We start from the raw sequence: 19179 nt of genomic DNA on the forward strand, positions 1-19179 counted from the left end.
ACTTGGAGAAAGAAGTCCTGCTATAAACTTGGGAGTGTGACAGAAACACATGCTTCAGGGAGAAGGATTCAGATTTATGCGTTAGACGAAGGATCAGCTGGCAGCGTGACGATGGCCATGCAGAAACATCGGATGTCATGTGAGACTTCATTAGGAGGGATTTCCAGCACACGTAGTCTTGGTGATGGAGGTAGCATTGGTATAACACAGCGGGGAGGGAGACCTCCAGTAGCAAGCGCGTTGGGTGCAGTTGTGATCACCCAGAGAAGAGTTGGGCTTAGACTTCTGTAAGCGCAGAGGAGGAGTGTTAGACTGATCAGGGAGGTGGAAGGGCATCATCCTAGACGAGACTAGAAGGACTAGGCTTGTGAAGTCTAGCCAAACAAATGCTGGGAGGGGATATGATCGTTGTGTATAAATACATTTAGATTGTAAACACCAAGGAGAGAAAGTAGGGTTTAAGCAAATGGCCAGAATAAATGGATACAAGCTGGGCTGTGAATAAACTGAGGCTGGAAATTAGAAGAAATTTCCATATCATTGGAGCTGTGAGATTTTGGAAAATTTTCTTTTAGGAATTAATGGGACAAAAAAACTCTAAGGTCATTTTAGGTGGGCACTTAGGTTATAAGAGGGACTATTTCTTGCATAGACTGCCCCAGGTATGAGCTTTGACTTGGTCCATACCAGCTGTAATGTTGCTGTAGAAGCAAACGCAATAAACTGTTCTGTTTTTTGGTTTGGTTTTTTTTTTTTTTTTTTTAATCCTATGTAACAGCTCAAGGAAACACGTTCTGATGAGTGCAGTCTTTCTGATTGGTGACTGCTAGATGTAATCTCCAAAGGACTTGTTTGCACCATTAAAATCAAGGAGTTTTGTGTGTATATAATCGTTTATAAGATCAGAGCCTACAGCTGTTCTTTGAATTATGTTGTAGCCGCATTCTTTAAGGATGTGCAGTTTCTAGGTTTTTTTCAGTTCTTACTCTTACAAGTAAATCTAAATTCTGCTCAAAGGATTCTGGTCTTTATCTGACTTAGAACTGGGGTTACGAATCCAGAAACACCTGTTGAAACAGCATAAATCATTTTGTGAAGTAGTCAGTAAGAAGCAGTTTTCTTTCATTTTTATGGAGTTTCTTTTTATTTTCTTCTAAAATTTTTCTTCATGTATTTGAATTTTAAGAATTACTGCTGCAGATCTTGGGCTCCAGCAGTTGTAATTCTCTGTGTGTAAGACTGTGTTTTGCTGCAGTAGTTTTTTTTAAACTATTTATGTTGATTATTGTTACTGATCTTGCAGTACCCTAGAAAATGCTCATACAAGCAGAAATAATTCAGGTGACATAGTCTGTACATGTACCAGACCTAAAAGTCTGTTGAATAAGAAATTTAGAGCCTCTGTAGAACTTCTATGAAGTGCGTCATAGAAACCTCTTGAGGTCATTACATCTAGCGTAGATATTGAAATGATTTATGTATGTTTTGTATCTCATACAGCGATTAGGGTATTAGGTAGTGCAGTGAAGGTAGAAACACAGAGGAGTGTTTTGAAGAAGTGAAATCGTCCAATTTGCATATAAAGAGGAAAATATTTTCCACTTTCTGAACGATAAACTTGTATCAGCTGTGTGGGGTGCAGTGTCACTGTATGGTAGCAGAATTTGAAACTGCTGGGCATGGTGTGCTAGGCTCTCTTCCCCTTCCCCGCACCCCTTCCTCTTAACCTTTCTTGAGTAGGTTGGATGCACTGTAACATAATTTGAAAGATATTCAGACCTTTCAGATCCTGTCAATTTATTTTAGCTTTTTTTGGCTTTCTCTCTCATGTGAAAGTTTTTTTCTTTTGCAACATTTTTGCTTTGGTTAATTTCTTATTTCTTAGAGGTGCTGTTTTTTCCAGATAACGTCTAGTTTGGCATCTCAGTTATACCAATTTATAAGACATCTAGTTTTCCATCAGTGAGAGCTTAGTTGCAGTATCAGTAAACTAAGGGACAAACACTTTGTTCTTATGTATGAATTGACAGATTTCAGTCTCTGTTGTCTAAGGGTTTTGTAACGATTACTGAATGTTTTCTATTCAGGTATCAAGTGGTTTTAATAGCGCAGTGAATGCCTGTACCACTGTGTGTATGGTGAAGAGATACTGCTCTGTGACTCCATTCAAAACTGAATGTCAGCTGCCTAACCATAAAAATACTTAGCTGTTTAACGTGAGTGCTTGCTCCCATGTTGTGTTTCATCTGCATGTGCAGATGGAGTCCGGTGATGTTTGTACTTAGGGTTTGATATTACAGAGCATCTCCTGTGAAATGAGAAGAGTTTTTGCTCTTAATAAGAACACAAATACAGGTCACTTAGTTCTTCTAAAGCAAATCTCATGCTACAATGGATACATCAGATGAAAAAGACTAACAAGAGGCTGGAAGATATTTGGAGAAATAATGCTTAAAACAAAAGACCTGGATCGAATGTTTTTACAGTCTTTTTATACCTGAAAATACGTATACGTGATTAAGCTGAGATACTATGAAAGCAAAAAAATAAGTATTTTTTCTTCCTTTTTATTTATAGGTACTAAATGAAGCAGTGGGTGCACTGATGTATCACACTATCACTTTAACACGAGAAGACCTGGAGAAATTTAAAGCACTTCGAATAATTGTCCGAATTGGCAGTGGTTTTGATAATATTGACATCAAATCTGCTGGAGATTTAGGTATGACTATTAAAAACAGTATTTTACATCTTATACTTCCCTTCAGAAATCTGATAGCATCTAAGTCTTTTTATTAATGTTTTCTGTATAATTTATGCTAACATAGTATGTAAGCTATGTAATTTTCTCATCAAAGTGTTTAAAAATCATTATGGAGATACTAACATTAGTTAATTAAGTGATAATATTAACAGCATTGTGACAGGATGACAATCTGCCTATTCAATATAGACCCAAGGAGTAAGACCATAATTTTTCGTGTCTTTCTTTTTTACCCCAATTGTATATTTTAACTACTACTGCTGTAATCCGATCACAAAATATAATTCCATCAGCATGGCATACTTCTGTTTGAATAAAAAATGAGATCATTATCAACTGTCTGAGACTTACTTATGATGCATGAGATTCAGTGCTAAACCACTCCATAAAATAGAAATATTGATTTTATAGGGGAATCAGTTGTTGCTGCTTCAGAGTAAATTCAGATATTGGAACTATGAAGAGATGGTGCTTAGTGTTTCACTGTAAAAAAACAACAGTCTGATTTGTACTTTTCTTACTCTAGGTTAAACCATCTCTTGTAATCTACAGGTCAGACTACTACTTGGAATAAATGTCTATGTTTTCTTTGTTTCTTTTCTAAGACTGAGGTTGACCAACGGTGTTTCCCGTTATGCTCTGGGAAGATCTTGGAAACATTTATTTCAATGTGATAGTGCTTAGTCCTAGTAATAACCCCACTGATGTAGTGAGGAGCTGCAATATGGTCTCTTTATCAGTAAATGTTAGTAAAATAATAACCTGTTTCTAATAGTGGTGTAGTTTGCACAGCAGGCAGAGGCTAACAACTTCTTTGTGAGTTTCTGTAAAGAACAGATCAGGTCTGAAAGCATGCAAGGCTGTCACCACATATTGTAACTGGTGCCACAGTTAGGTGCATGCGTTGTGAGCCCCAGAAAACATATATGTGTAGAGACTGGCCTGGGGTAAAATCCTAGATCAAAAGCCAAAACCTAGGTACAGATCAAAGGCCCTGACTTGTCAGGAGTCCGACTTGTGCAGAGAATCCCTGACAAGAGGAAAATCTTTGCAGGTTTGTTGGCTCTTTATGCGAGTCTCCATGCTGGATTGTAACCCAAGCTTATAATTTAAGTGCATCCACATAATTCTTCAAGCCAGAGTACAGCAGATTTGGGAAATTCTGATTCGTGTGAAATGCTAAATGGCCACATTCCTAATCATTCAGTTCATATGTTGTGATTAGACTGAGTTATGCAGTTAGGATCCATCCCGTTTCTGCATTCCAGTATTTACAAAATAGGATTGTCCACTCTGTCAAAAGCCAGTAAATACTGGAAGGTTTGCAGTGTAAAATCTCTGATTTTAACAGTTAGTGTGAAATGGTTGGAATTAAATACTAACTCACTACTACTGGGACAAATCGCTTTCCATTTGTTGAACTAATAGAAATAATATGCATCTCAAAGAGGTAATATGAGAGTTGATTGCTCTTTCTAAAAAGCTTTGATTCACTCTTGAAACATAGTGTAGAGTTAGACCATAAAGTCAGACATATTCCTGAACTTCCATAGTAACTTTCGGAGTTATTTTTCATAGAGCTGGCTCCTGGTGTTGTTACCAGCTTTTCCTATTATTTTCATGTTAGCTTTTACTCTCCTTAAAATGCATGAAAACATATGTTTCTTGGATAAAATCTTTTAAGATCTGGTCTGATTTTTCTCCATTTTATCAATTGTTGGCTAGAAAATATGTACAAGTTGTGAGTGTAACTGGATGCAAGTGAAGTGGGAGTCAAGGTGATGCCCGTCGACTCCTGCATTTTTCAGCATTGAACCTATGCACAAGATCACTGAAAGTGGTGGGAAAAGGAGAAAAGGGAGGGAGCATAGAAGCAATGGATATGAGATGAGAGTGCGCTGGCTTTTCCTATGTGAAATGTCTCTTTTCTTCATATCCTTGCCTCTCTCTTGCTGCTTTTTGTGGTTCACCATGTCTCTGCCTTTCAGAAATTAGCTGTTTTTAAAGTTGGGGGGAAATAGGGAAAAAGAAATTCCTACAGCTTACAAGAGAAATTATCTGACTTTTGTTCCCCAAGTTTCCTAAGGAAACCTATTAGGGAGGAAGGTATAAGGTGAGTTCAATTCCTTATTTCTCTTCCCAAATATGTAATATAACTCTTTAAGCGCCTTTTAAATATTTTGTGATGCCAGCTATCAAGAGACATGCTTATTAAATTTGTTTTGCCATCTAAAACCTGCATTTTTGCTCCATGAAAAAGACTTTTTGTATAAACAAATGCATCTGTTCGATATGATGCCCTTAAAGGGATGTTATTTTTCAGTCTTTTACTTTTGTCTCCACTCGCTTTTTTCCCCCCATTTTTAAAAAATGGCAAGTTCCATACTACCATTGATGTTAGCAGGTTGCCAAGATTAATATTCCAGCCAATTATGCTGTTTTATCTTTTTGTAAGTCTAAGAGCAGGGACTCAGCAGACACTATCTCCACAGCAGAGGAAAAAAAAATAGTTCTGCAGGTCCTTATGTTGGTTTTTACTGATCTAAAGCAAGCTGTAAAAAAGTACTGGGCAGCAGAATGAAGGCATTTGAGTGTAAACCATAGATAAATATAGTATAAACTTACTATTTGTCAATTATTGTTATTACTATTATTGAAGAGAACGTTTTTTTTTCCTTGCTTCTTAAGATACACTGGCGTTAGCTGAGGACTGATTGAATATTTATTTATGTAAAAATCCAAATAACTAAACAGTGAAAACAGTATTAGGGTGCTTTTTAGGATACAAAACACTTTTTTCCTCCACCATGAAATTATACTGTATACTGTTTGTGATCTCAGTCAGCAGAACTGAAAGACAAACATTTGTGGGAGCTGATGATTAGAGAGAGAACATGTAGTAAATAGAAAATGAAGACAGACAAGTCAAAAAGGACACAAAACTTTTTCAAGTAAACATTTTGCTTAACTGCTGTACATGGAGTCCTGGAGGGTAGAAAGCAGAATGGAATAACTTGCATGCAATTACAATCACTTGTTGCCTGATCTGTTTTTTGAAGTAAAAAAGGAATATTGTGAGTCTTGAATCAGTCTACCTTCCACAACTGTCAGTGGAAATCTGTAATGGTCTTTTAGCTGCTTGTTGTTATGCCCTTTTCAACTAGTAAATTTTCAGCTATTAGGAACATGGACTTAATTTTGCATTATCTTTCCTTGCCATGCAGAAGTGAATTTTATATTTTCCTATTGACAATTCGATGGGTTATACCTTCAATATGAGAGACCAGGAAAGGACTTGGATTCTGTTTGTCGTAATTCTGCAAACGTGCAACACGCAACAAATTGTCTCTCCCTGTATCATGATTACCCATGCATGAATTGGAAATACTAATAGTTGTCCTGTGAGAGCTTTATAAGAGTTGCTGTCATTATAAATTATTTTATCCTTTTTATAACTTGTATAGATAGCTTTTGGGAGGGTATCTGCTCAGTGGTGGAAAGCTAACACACTCAATTAAATCTAAACAATGATCATTAACCACACTGTTGAGAGCAAGGCAGATTTCTCTTTGCCATTCAAAACACCTAGCTCAGTGTGCATGTAAAACGCTTACCAAGACTTGTGTTCTAATCTGACATCTTCAGTACTTTCCTTTTGTGGTTTCAGTGGTCCGTTTGCTGTTTGCCCTAGTTTGTAAACACAATAAATAGTAATAAAAAATCAGAAAAAATATGTTTGCACATATTTATCAACTATTATGTTAAGTATTCTGTCTGTCATTACAGTCAGAAACTTAGTATTTGTGCAAAGCAGGTGTTGAAGTATCTGTAAATTTAAACATCATACTCCTGAATTGCTGTTAAATGGGAAAAAGTAAGAGATGTTTGGCAAATGGTATCCTTTCCCCCCATTCTTTGCAGGAATCGCAGTGTGTAATGTGCCAGCTGCCTCGGTAGAAGAAACAGCAGATTCTACCATGTGCCACATTCTGAACCTGTACAGGCGAACCACCTGGCTTCACCAGGCTTTGAGAGAAGGCACGAGAGTACAAAGCGTTGAACAGATTCGGGAAGTGGCTTCTGGAGCTGCCAGGATCAGGGGGGAGACCTTGGGCATTATTGGATTAGGTATGTTGGCTTGAGAGGTGGTTTAATACTCCTTGCCTTCCATTGCTTTAAAAAAATCATGAAGATTTGAGCTATAAAAATGGAATACTTTCTTCACTCCCTTCCATGTCAAGCATGCTGTATAATACCACTTCATTCCTGGTGTTTATATGTCTCAAATGTTTTCCCCTTAGACATCATCATTTCCCTCAGAAAACATATTTTGTTGCTGATATTCTCTCAATTCTTTGAATTCTGTACATCTTTCTGTTGCCATATTGCCTGGTGTCAGTCACGCTGGTTCTAAGAGAAGGAGACACCATCACTTCTCTTTTCCAGGACAAGGATCCTGCTACTTCAGCCCGGTGTCACGTGTATATGTTGAATTTCTCATCTGTTGTCACATCTGGTTCTGTTTGTGCTTTTTTGCTTTTACTGTTTTTAATGTATCTGAAAAGTCTTTGCTGCAGTAACAGCCTGCAGAGCAGTTATTTTATACGTTTGGTTGAGTTGAATCAGAAATTGTATTTCAGCTCAAATGAGAGGAAAAATATATGCAAGAAAGTTTGAAATGTTTCCAGACCTAATAAAATCACCTACTTACCTCTCTGAATGGCCCTAAATGTGTTTCAGCATCTAACAGATGGACAGGCTTGCTTGAGATGAATTAATTACTGTCTATTACAGAAGTAGAGAAGAAAAACAAGCAAGTCAGTTTCTAGATAAAAATTATTCAGTCATGTGCTTGTCTTACCAAAGATCTGATAGATTGTGGATGTAATTGCTGTGGTATTCATTCACAGGAATTAATAATATGATTTTGACAACACGGCATCATACTTAAATGACTGTTCCAGTTACACATTGCTGTCAAATAACTCAAGCCACAAACTCTTACTTTTGGAAGCTGAAAATAGCCTGGCATTACATAGTACTCATTTAAATGAGTATGCAACACACCAAAAACATCCTCACAGTCGAAGAATTGCCTTTAAAATATGACTTTCAAGAAGTTAGTCATGAAGTTGCTTTCTCAAATCTATACCTGTGTAATTATGCACCTCATTTAAACACACAGTGATTATTGCACTCATAGTCACAGCATCTGTACATAAATAATAGACAATCACCTGCAGTGTTTTAAAAACGGAAATGCATACCTACTTTTTGAAACTTAAGCTTTGGCTCACGTGCCATGTGCATATTTGCTAGAGATATCTGTCCTGTTGGCATTGCATTTTTTGTATTGCACAAATTCCAGACTGAGATTAGAAAAAAAAGTCATTCATTATTGACTTCCTTAAGTGAATTTTGTGTGTGTTGTTTTTGTTATGAATGACTGAAAAGCACAGGGAAACAAATGGATAATCAGATCGCCAATATGTGTGTAACACTACGTAAAAAGCTAGGTTTTGGTTTTAGTTTTAAAAAGCAAGCCTTTTGTTTGCATAGTATATTAAAAGGCTAGTAAAGTCTGATTTTTAAAGGTACACATCTGTTGCAGTTATTAAGCAGTCATTTTCTCTAGCCTTTTATCGTTTCTATTTCTTTTCCTACAATAGAATATTCACAATTTCAAGGAAAATTTTTTAAAGTCAGTTGTAAAAACTTCCACTGTTTTGTTTTTGTGCATGTATGTGAATAGGCACAACGTTTTGATTCTGACATGTTCTAACAAACTCCTGTGTAGCTATGTATTAATGAAGAATAAAAATGTAGTCTTAGAAGATAAGGAAATAGGGCTGTACTAGACTTCACATTTGAGCACTTCAGGCACTTAGGCTGTGATATATGCTCACTGCAAGAGGCTACCTGTCTCTAGTTTTAGACTAAAATGTGTATCTATAACCACCTTCAAGAGACTGGTGCCCTTAGGTTATGTTTCTCTACTAGTGGCCTCTTCCCACATCTGTAGTTTTTCCTCGATTTATTATTTTATTATTTAGACATGTCAGCATAAGAAGTGATGAACCATTACGAGGCTATGAAGTGAATGTATCGCACACAAACCAAACAATTCTCATCATCTAAGTCCTTCTTTTCTCTAGTTCCGCGTAGTATTGCTGTTTCTGTCCTTTCTCATTAATGTGTGTCCAAGATCATCTCATATCTCAACCACAGCTATGTTTCTCTATTCTTGTCTTAAACTTGTGGTCTCTTCAGCAGAGGGTTGCTTAAATTTATCACTTTGCTGCTGCAACAGCTAACTCCAGTCCATCTTCACATCTGTTCCTGGGCTTTTCTCTTGTTTTGCCAAAGAGAAACACCCTAGTTCTTGCCTATCTCTGTGCTAGGAATGACTACGTCATTCCCTCCAAAGCTTCAGCTACTCACTTCCTTATCCGCTGGTCTAGCCAAGTTTCATGACTCACTTGCCTTTTTCTTTCCATCACCCATCACTTTTCTTTGCCTCCTCTCATGCATATTCCTGCTTTGACACTTGGTCTGTCCTGCTTAATCCTATTGCTCCGTGCTCCTCTAAAGTTAACCCCATCTCTCATCCTCTGCTTGTATAGAGCTCGAAGATAAGCAGAGACTCAACAGCATAATGCCTCCTTCGTGTCCTTGTTGGATACCATCCGTCATTGTTTTGTTGTTTGGTTAGCCTCTGAGCTCCTTAGGGCAAAGCCTGTGTTTCTTTCTGTCTTTGTGAAGTGTGTGATTCTTTGAGCCTTACATAAATAATAATATCACATCATTAAACAGCTGTCTTTGTCACTTTCAATCTTTATTACTATCTAGTGTCCTATATTTCAAGTGATGCATCACAAGTGTGGATAGTAAGCCCTGCATTAAAAAAAAAGCTACCTTTTCACCTTATATCTAGAAATTTAAGTTTTTTTTAAAAAGAATATTTATGAGCAGCAGCATGTAAGTACTTCAATGACTAGCTAGCTGGACCTGGTGCTGCTGTAATGATGATTTTACAGCAGCAAAGGCAGTGAAGTCACACTCCCTTCCCCTTCCTTCCTAGTTACAAATGCTGATGACTAATAGCTAATGCATTTCCTCACTCTGAGAGGTGAAATTCCTCCAAATACATTTTTCTTGTCATCTTAATGAATGTCATCACTCAGTTTGTCTTTCCTCACCTGCTGTATTCTCTCAACAGTCCCACAGTCCTGACTAGATGTTGCCCAAAGTACTGATCTGCATTATCAGACAATATTAAAGCTTAAGAGTTGGGTGGTATTACCATGCAATAAAAGATGTACTCTTAGCAGTCCTACTAGCTCTCTTAATGTGCTCAGCAGGAAATGTAACAAAATGGCACTCTCCGTATTTCAGAGTTCTCCAAGAGGGAGGAAAAATTACCCAGATTCTCCATTACTGTTGCGTAGACAGGAAGGAGCTGCTAAGCAAAAGCATTTTTTCTTTCCATGGAAGTCTGCAGGCAGGGCATCAACATTTCCACGGTATCAAGGGCATTTTATAAGATTTTCTAATACCAGCATAGGATGCACATTCTTGGTCCAGGGGCTAAGCCAGGGGTCATTGACAACTGCAGCCACTCTGCTGTCACACTCAAATTGGGTCATTGGCAAGGGCAAGGGCAAGGTCAGAGACACCTACAAACTGGGAGACTTGAGGGGAGTCGACAGGTCAGACTGTAACAGGAGACCCAGGCGTTTTTGATGAGTCTCTCTTCACACTTCTGGTGTCACTGAAATGATGCACGGGCTTTGCTAGAGCTTTGTATAAATCTCTAATTTCTAAAATAGGATTTTGTTGCTTTCTGCTTTTTTTGCAATTGTATGCAACATGCATTTTCTGCATTCTTCCCACACTACAGACCAAGAAGTTTGTTTAGTATTTTGAACTTCAGAATTTGCCTTCCCTGGAAACAGCCATGAATATTCATAGTGATTGTATATGCTTTTAAGATATGAGTTGTCCCAAAGGTGAGATGCTTTGTATGCTGTTCTGTTGTTCTTGATGTGCTGAGGTAGGTTTTGAGCCACCCCTCATGCCCAGGAGAGTTGTAGATAATAAAGTTTTTCAGGAGAGGAAAAAAACGTCGTAGGTTTGTGGTTATACTGTATTGTCTGACTGTAGTTTAAAAAGGAATTGGCAAATTACATGTGTCCACCTGTGTATTTGTCTAACAACTAAGACTAAATATGAATTGTCAATTGTGGAAGAGTTTTATCCCATAAAATAATTGTAATAGGACAGTTCTGGCTAGAAGTACAAGCGTGTGATTCCCAAATGTTTCAGAAGGAAACTTCGTGCACATTGAAGAAAGCTTTGGTTTATTAGCCTGGTTGCAATGAATGGAAAGCATAGCTTTAACTGGAGAGTCTGTTGTAAGAGATTTCACTGTTGTGAATCCCCTCAGGTATTAGTGTTGTAAAGAGTGTAAAAAAGAACAGATGACAGAATGTTGCATGTGAAAATGAATGGAGCTGGAGTAAAAGTGATATGCTTCGTTTTAAAAAAAAATAAAAATTGTTTACAGTTGTGTGACTGATTCCTTGAGCTGTGAACATGCCAAAATTTGAAAATAATACAGTGTTTGTGCTGAAAATTGTCTAATTCAAGTTTATAAAAAACCAGCTTGGAAAGCAAACAAATAACATGTATGCAAGTATTGAAATAAAAGATTTTGTAGAGTATTTTAACTTGGTGTCCCCAAAGAAAAGCAGACAGCCCCCATGAGATTAGCATACTGTTTAATATGCCAAGCACATCTGTCACTAAGCACTGCAGAATTGCTGTGTTCAGGTTAAATGATCAACAAAAACCCTTTCTTTCTGTGGCTTCTTGAGTTTATTCAAAGAGAAACTGAAAAGCAAAGGGAAATCCCTTCAAGCGCAATTGGAACGAGATGGGATTTCCCTGTGTTAACTTGATGCTTTTTTGAACAAACTCAGATGTTACAAAAGAAAACTTGTTGACTTTTTTTTTTTAAATGAGACATAAGTGTTATAGCGTGTCTAGTGATGCTTTTGAAATGTGTTTATCTAACACTTGTAATATTCTCATGTGAGTATTTAGTGTGTAGTCTTCTAACCTGAAAAGTGTAGGAGTTCTTGTTCCTCAAAATACCCTTACTCACTAGATGTACTCACTTTTTTTCCTCTGTGTTTTACTGGTAGTGTTTCAAAGGGACATACATGCCTCCTGACACATGTGGCATGGAGTCATGCCCAAAGAGCAGTTTCAGTCACAACTCTGAAATATGACAGTAAGGAAAGAGGAACAGAGAAAAGCTAAGGTCCGTGTGAATACCAAATGGTATCACACTCTTCTTAAGTAGGTGCCATATGATGGACTGTATTTATTCATCATTTAGGTAGATGGATACAGAATTTTAGAGCCTCAGATGACAGGTTTCTTTTTAGGCATTATAATGCTGAAAGGATGTTATTCAAAAACGAAAGAAAATACTAGTTCAGAAAGGAGATTCCATGCATTGAGAACGGTTGAGCTTCAGATTAAACAAATTGTCTTTTATTGCATCCATTTTTGAGGATTAATTTTATAGCTTTTTATTAAAGCCAGCTGGTCCAACACCGGTAAGAGTAAGTCCTGGGCAGGATGTTCACAAGCAGTAGTGTTTTACCATAAACAGGCCCAGCAGGCAAGCCCTTGTATTACACAGATTCTTGCAGATTACGTGACATTTTTCTGGCTTTTCAGATCTCCAGTTGCAAAAGGTGCAAACCTCCTGCTTTGTTTTGAACAAAGCAGTGTGAAACAGCCCAGATGTAATGTTTCTGATCTTAGTGATGATTTCAAGTGGGATGGGAGCCACCTGTTTTTTATCCTCTTCCAGTTGCTGTACGAAACGGTATGGCTTGATACAAGCATTTGCAATAGGAAGGAGGAGGCTACCTTACACCAGCTGCTTCACATCTGTTCTCATTGCATGTTTATCTTGTTCTAGGGCGTGTTGGGCAAGCAGTAGCACTACGTGCCAAAGCCTTTGGCTTCAGTGTGATTTTCTATGACCCATACCTCTCAGATGGCATGGAGCGTGCTCTGGGACTGCAGCGGGTGAGCACTTTGCAGGATCTGCTGTTCCACAGTGACTGTGTTACCCTGCACTGCAACTTGAATGAACACAATCATCATCTTATTAATGACTTCACCATAAAGCAGGTAATAATCTCTGTGGGCACCTTCCACACCGGTGCTGGTGGCTGACACTGTATAGCGTTTATTTATGTAAACAGGCAGATTCTCATTTGAAGGAAATTTCTTTCCCTTTTGCTGCTTTGAGATCGAGCAGATTTATAACTGATTAGTAAATAGCTGGTGGCTTATGTTTTGTTGCTTTTATTGTCTTTTTTGCTCAGTAACATTGCACTTGTGGAAATAATTTGTTCTTCTTAATGTTGCTCAAATTTAATAAAGTTGTGTTTATGTAAAAGCACTTTTTCTATGTCTTCTAGTAGCTACTTTCTTTACCTGTGTATTTTCAGGTAGCAATTCTGCCTTTCACTCTTGTTCCTCAGTTTGAGTTCTTTAGATGTAATTTAAGGATTATGACTAAATGGCTCCCCCCTGTGCTCAGTCCTGATGCTTGCAGAGTGCTTCATGGATGGATCGCAGTTACAGCATTGCATTATTTGGAAAAATAATGTTTCTTGGAATTAGTACTAACCTCTCCCTAATGTTTTAGGTAATATTAAAATAATTTCAAAATCTAGGTGTAGTAACTGCTCTGTTATTCACTAATTTGATAGTAAGGTTTTTCATTAAATGTGTAGCTTCTGACTCCAACCTCAGTGTAGATAACAGCCAGAAATACAACATTGAGATGTAAGAATGCAGATAGTGTACAGGAAAGAAACTCTAAGATACAATAGTTGATTTTGCTGTTCTTTATATATGTAGTGTTTGTATTTGTTGGTAACAATGACAGTAACACTCTTTTGCAGTAAAATCATTGCTTGGCTTCTGAGAAATAGTTTGTACCTACTACTCTTGAACTTTAGGAGAACTGAAGTAATGACTGTACATGTTCCACAGTCATGCAGGATCATGGCAGAAAACTGACAATATAACACACTTCTTGATTTGAGAGTTTAGGGATTTTGCTAATCCATCGCAACATAAAATCAGGGTTTGGGAATTAAAATTCTAAAAAATTAAGAAGTTTAAAATGCAAATGTCTTAAGAGAACAGAGCTCTGTCACCCTGCCCTGAACGTTCTCTTTTGTTGTGTGCTCAGGTACATTTAATGGTTATTACATGGTTAGATGTCTTTGCATGCAGACATGTAGACCCAAACAGGATCACACTGAATTCAGTGGGACTGTCTGGAGGCTTAGCTGTGGTCAGTCATTATACAGTGGACTGTGAAACTTGGGCCAGTGTATCACAGGAAGGTTTTGAGTGGAGGTGGATAAATGCAATGAGCTTTGGAGAGAGCTTAGTGCATTAATCAGAGGAACAAACAAAACAAAACATGTTAAAACTGAGTGATACCATCTGAAATGAAATGCATATAATAAAGTCTGTACTGGAAGGGACATCATAAGCATTTACCTTGCTATTTGTTATCCTTCATGATTAAAACAAGGATTAAAATGTTAGAAGATAGTTCTTGCTTTGGATAAAAGTTTGGATAAAGTAGTCTGTATTGTAACAGCTGATGTGAAAACCATAAAATTGTAACACCTCTGCTTAGTTTGCATAGAGCAGATCTTCTGAATATGAATCAAAAAGAGCAGAATAGCTTTTTTAGGCTGACAGATGTTAGAGTTGGTGTAAAATTTTTAGAGAGCGTTGCATGCCGTTTTTGTCCAATACTGCATGCTCATGTAATAACCAGTTTTTAAACAAAGGACAGGGAAATATGGTGCATCTCATTTCACTGAAGTCTCGCCCTGAATTATGTTCAGAATCTGAAATTACATAACCTTAAAATGTCTTTGAAAATTTGGTGTCAGTCTTCTCTTTCAGTAGGTTTTCCTTTTAATTAGTCAGCATTCTGCCTAGCCATTGTGCTTGGCCTTGTAGTCCCAGAGGAGCTCAGAGAAGTCTTTCAAGCTTATGTTTATTGAACCCATGGTAATCAAGTGCTCTTAAGAGAAGCTGAGGTCATCTTTGGTTTTACAGATTTGAGAAAAAGGCGCTGCAATTAAAATGCTATACATTTTATTTAAAGCAGCTATGCAGGTTTAGTGTAGGTGAATTTAACAGCTGTCAGCAGTTGTAGCTGTGAAGCTCTTCCAAGCTTCCACCCATTGTTAAGGGTCATCTCCAGCTGCATCCACCCTTATAGTTTATCATGAGTCATGTAATTCATTCCCACTAGAATGCATTTATGCAGCCATGTTCTGTTTGATTTGGACTTAGTACTAGCTTTAGAGTTTTGTATATAGTCCTAAAATGAAAACTCAAGCAAGGTTATTAAGGTTGGGCAGAAGATTTTAGCAGGGTTCACTTTGATTAAAATTTTGAAGTCCTTCAAAGGGCATATAAGTACACTAGGCTATACTCAAAACCCAAATTATCTATTTGCAAGAGCACAAAAGTAGGAAGGGTGTATAAGCTCCCAGAAGCCTATATGGGATGTCTGCACAGCAGGTGTGATTGTCACTTGGGTGAGCCCTCCTGTGGTAGTTTTGATCTAGTTCTCTCAGCTGACTTAAGTAGTGGAGATGCAGTGATAGTTCCCATCAGGAACGTCTTGTTACTAGACCACCTTAAGATCATGCCACCGTTTTTTCACTGTTCTAATTCCCAAGTTAATTGTATAAAACTAAAAGAAGTATCCCTTATTTTTGCTCCTGCAAGTCGACTTTGGTTTTGCTATACAGACGAGTAAATGGTTCTCCTGTGAGCCCAAGAGTCTGCAAATGGAGAGAGACAGGGCCACACTAAACCCAGAGTTGGCCAGTAAAATATGGTTGTTGTTTTTTCTTATAGCCTTACTGCAAGCATATGCATGTTAATTGTTCAATATTTCCTATGATCTCATGTAAAAAAAATTCTCGTAGCTGACTTTCATCCAAACCTCCTTGTTGTTCATGAATTTGGTATTTCAAATCAGTCTTTCAGAGTAAGGATCCATTTACATAAGTTTGATGTGTAGGTTTCAACTAGTTGACTTGGTGTCAAAATGTTGGGGTTTTCTTGTTCTTGCAGTGAGAGATCGACTCAGTACAGAATGAGATTTTTATCATTCATCTTCATGTTTCCTGCTCTTCATAGGCTTACTTTCATGCACAGAAATGCTTCTGAGATCAGAAGCTGTGTTTGAGACGTCTGGTAAAAGGTGAAGTATTAGGGTGGCTGGAAGCAGGATGTAGTAATTTATTTTTTTTCCGTACCATCTCTCTTATTTAAACCGCCACTTTGTTTTCATGTTGTGGATATATTATGGTGTAAGTTATTGTAGTTCTCCCCACACAGTGTCATCTACAATGCTAATCTGCACAATGCACAGCACAGCTTCTCTCCTGGGCACACAGCGTTCTCAACCAAATTCATTTTCATGCCTTTTAATTGAATAATATACGAGTTCTTTAGACCTTTATTTGAAAAGTCTCACAGGGAGGAGGAAGCTGAAGTAACAAAAATAAATAAAACATAGATCTACTGTGTTTTGGCAACTAAAGGGAAAAGTGTTTGAAAATCCAAAAGCATTGATTTTTCTGGAAAATTCATGTAGGCTTTTATTTGTGTGAAAGTTGAAAACTACAAAATATGAATTTGTTTAAGAATGTGCTGTAGTTCGTCTCATGCAATTTCACAGTGAAATAAAAAGGCATAAAATGATCTGTCACTTTCATATGCACAGTTGTATCTTTTGATCATGTTACTGCACAATATCTGAAACAACGCTTCTATTAAAAGACACTGCTTACAAGAAACAAAAGGTTATTAAGTGCTGTGAAATAGCATTTTATGTTAGAAGCATCACATTTTGTGGTACTTTCCAATGGAAAGGGAAGACAACTGTTACAGGTTAAACCAGCTGAATAGCCTTTGTTGTAATGGATGCTTCTTTTGAGTAAAAAATAATGCCACAACGATTTTATTTCATTTATTTTTATTTCATCATTCTTGTTTTTAACTTTCCCTAGATGAGACAAGGGGCTTTCCTGGTCAACACAGCTCGAGGTGGGTTAGTAGACGAAAAAGCACTTGCACAGGCCCTGAAGGAAGGAAGGATACGAGGGGCAGCCTTAGATGTACATGAGTCAGAACCATTCAGGTGCTTTTCCTTTTCTTTTCTTTTTATTTTGTTCACTTTCTTATTTTTAAGTCTTAGTGCATGATACAATCAACAACAACGAGTAAATTGAGTTTTCCCTTCATTTCCTAGCTAAATACTCCTTAGTAAAGCAACATGAATCTGTGCAGCACTGGACTAATGCAAATGTAGATGGAGCTTGTGTATGTGGTCAGAAGTGAAAAAAGTGACATCCAAGATTTAATTCCTTAAAAAAAAAAAAAAATCCAATGGGTTTATTTAGTAGAAATAGCAGGGGCTTGGGTTCAAATCCTGGTCATGGCTTTGTATCATAGTTTTGAGGGGAGTGCTCCTTTGTCATTGATGCAACTCTGGAGGCAGCTAATGTTGATGTCTGAACAGACTCTTTCAGAAGGCAGAGTTGAGATTTGGTGTGAGAAGTAACTACTTTGACACCTTTCTGGAGGGAAAGACATACTTTTGTTCAGATTGCCTCTGCAGGAAAGCCATAAATGTAACAGGTTGCAAAAAAAGTTAAGATAAGGAAAATGGTCAGAGTGCAGGTTTTGTTTTCTGCTACCCCGTCAGGGGAGTAGTAACTCTGCTGTTATCAGCAGAGCTGGTAGTACAAGCCTTAGTTTTTGAATGACTGACTGAGAAATCCAGTGTTTTAGGCAGAAATGTACCACTCCCCAAAGTGGCATTGGTATTACGGTATCAGCACTCCTAATCAGAAACGAGCCTATTTGATATGTCCTTGAGTCTTGAGCCTGACTTCTGAGTTAGACTTATGAGAATAGACTGCTGTAGCTTAGTGCTTGTATGTGACAAGCCTTTTTCAGTTGTTCAGTCTGGGCAGGGAGAAATTTTAATTTTATCTGGAACAATCCACATAAGTTTTTGAAGAGGAACAGGTTCAGGACTTGAGGGCAGGTTGCATAGACTAGAGAGGACAGTCTCTCTTGTATCAGCTTGGGGGGGAACAGAAGCTCTAAAAAACCAGAATAGTATCCGTTTAGGTAGAATTTCTATGTCTACTGAGACACAATGCCACATCACAAATATTTAATTTTATTTATGCATACCCTGCATTCATTTACTTCTAAATGTAGTCATTACAATGCAGTAGTACTGTGCAAAGCCAGAGTCTAACAGCTCAAGGGACTTTCAGCTACATACATTCTTCCCAATTCAGATCTCGGATCTGCACAAGCAGACCATTGCACCTATAGGAAGCCCCATTTACTGCATGGAGATGCCATCTGCAGAGATTCAGTTGCAGGATTACAGCCACAATTTCCTTTGGCTTCAGTGCTGCATGTCTATCTGATCGCAGCATGCAACTCCTTATTCGAGAGTTTTGCCAGATATTCTGATGTTTTATTGAACTACAGATGAAATCTATTACTTTATGAATTATGACCAACTCTGAAAGCACGCTTTTGTCTTAAAATATTTGTTCTCCTGTTGTTACAATTGGCTGTAAGATTATTAAAACTGGAAATAAACAGGAGGAGCAAGTTTCCATTATTTTCAGTTTCTTTACTCTGTATCTGTGATAGCACTTTTACACAGATTTATTGCTTTCCCTGAAAATCAATCTGTAAAGTAAATTTCCTTCTTTCCGTGGAGTTTCTATAAAGGAACAGGAATGAAAAAAATAGTTAAAAATAACAGGAAAAAAATAACTGAATTGTCAAAAAAAAAAAAAAGAAAGTTGAGGCTGCTGATGGACACACTTCTTATTTGGAAATAATTGTAAGATTTTGTCTTTAAATGTCACATTGACAGTGACTCTTGAGAGAACAGCTTTGTTGGCTAATGCAGTAAAACTGTGATGAAATGGGCAAATGGAATGGCATCCTGAATTGATTTGGGTCTTGCTTTATGCATTTCTGCACCAGAACTGGAGTGGCAGTGCCTGTAGTTAGCAATAAGTGCACTGGACAGAAGCTAATGTTGCTACTAGACTTAGGTTCTACCCCTTGAGTCTATGAGAGGTGGTTGTTGGTTATTTGTACCATGAATAGTGTATTAAATTAACTGACAGAATTAAAAAACAAACCCAACAAGGAATAGAAATGCAATTCTTTTCTGTTGTAGAAATTAATCTGTGTATGTACAAATCCATCTGGATCCCCCTCTTCTTCCCCCC

The 19179-nt window shown here is 37.5% G+C and overlaps 1 protein-coding gene across 4 annotated transcripts in view; it reads left to right on the forward strand.

Moving 5' to 3' along the window:
* Positions 1-19179, forward strand: part of CTBP1 (C-terminal binding protein 1) — a 244089-nt gene that overhangs the window by 214224 nt on the left and 10686 nt on the right. For all 4 annotated transcript variants that reach the window (XM_010577573.1, XM_010577566.1, XM_010577591.1 and 1 more), the window contains 4 exons: positions 2578-2722; positions 6686-6892; positions 12762-12976; positions 16915-17045. In XM_010577573.1, the coding sequence (XP_010575875.1) occupies positions 2578-2722; positions 6686-6892; positions 12762-12976; positions 16915-17045 (698 nt within the window). The remainder of the gene's footprint in view (positions 1-2577; positions 2723-6685; positions 6893-12761; positions 12977-16914; positions 17046-19179) is intronic.

The sequence above is a fragment of the Haliaeetus leucocephalus genome, unplaced genomic scaffold (genome assembly GCF_000737465.1).
Source record: "Haliaeetus leucocephalus isolate CR32 unplaced genomic scaffold, Haliaeetus_leucocephalus-4.0 Scaffold51, whole genome shotgun sequence".
NCBI lineage: Eukaryota > Metazoa > Chordata > Aves > Accipitriformes > Accipitridae > Haliaeetus > Haliaeetus leucocephalus.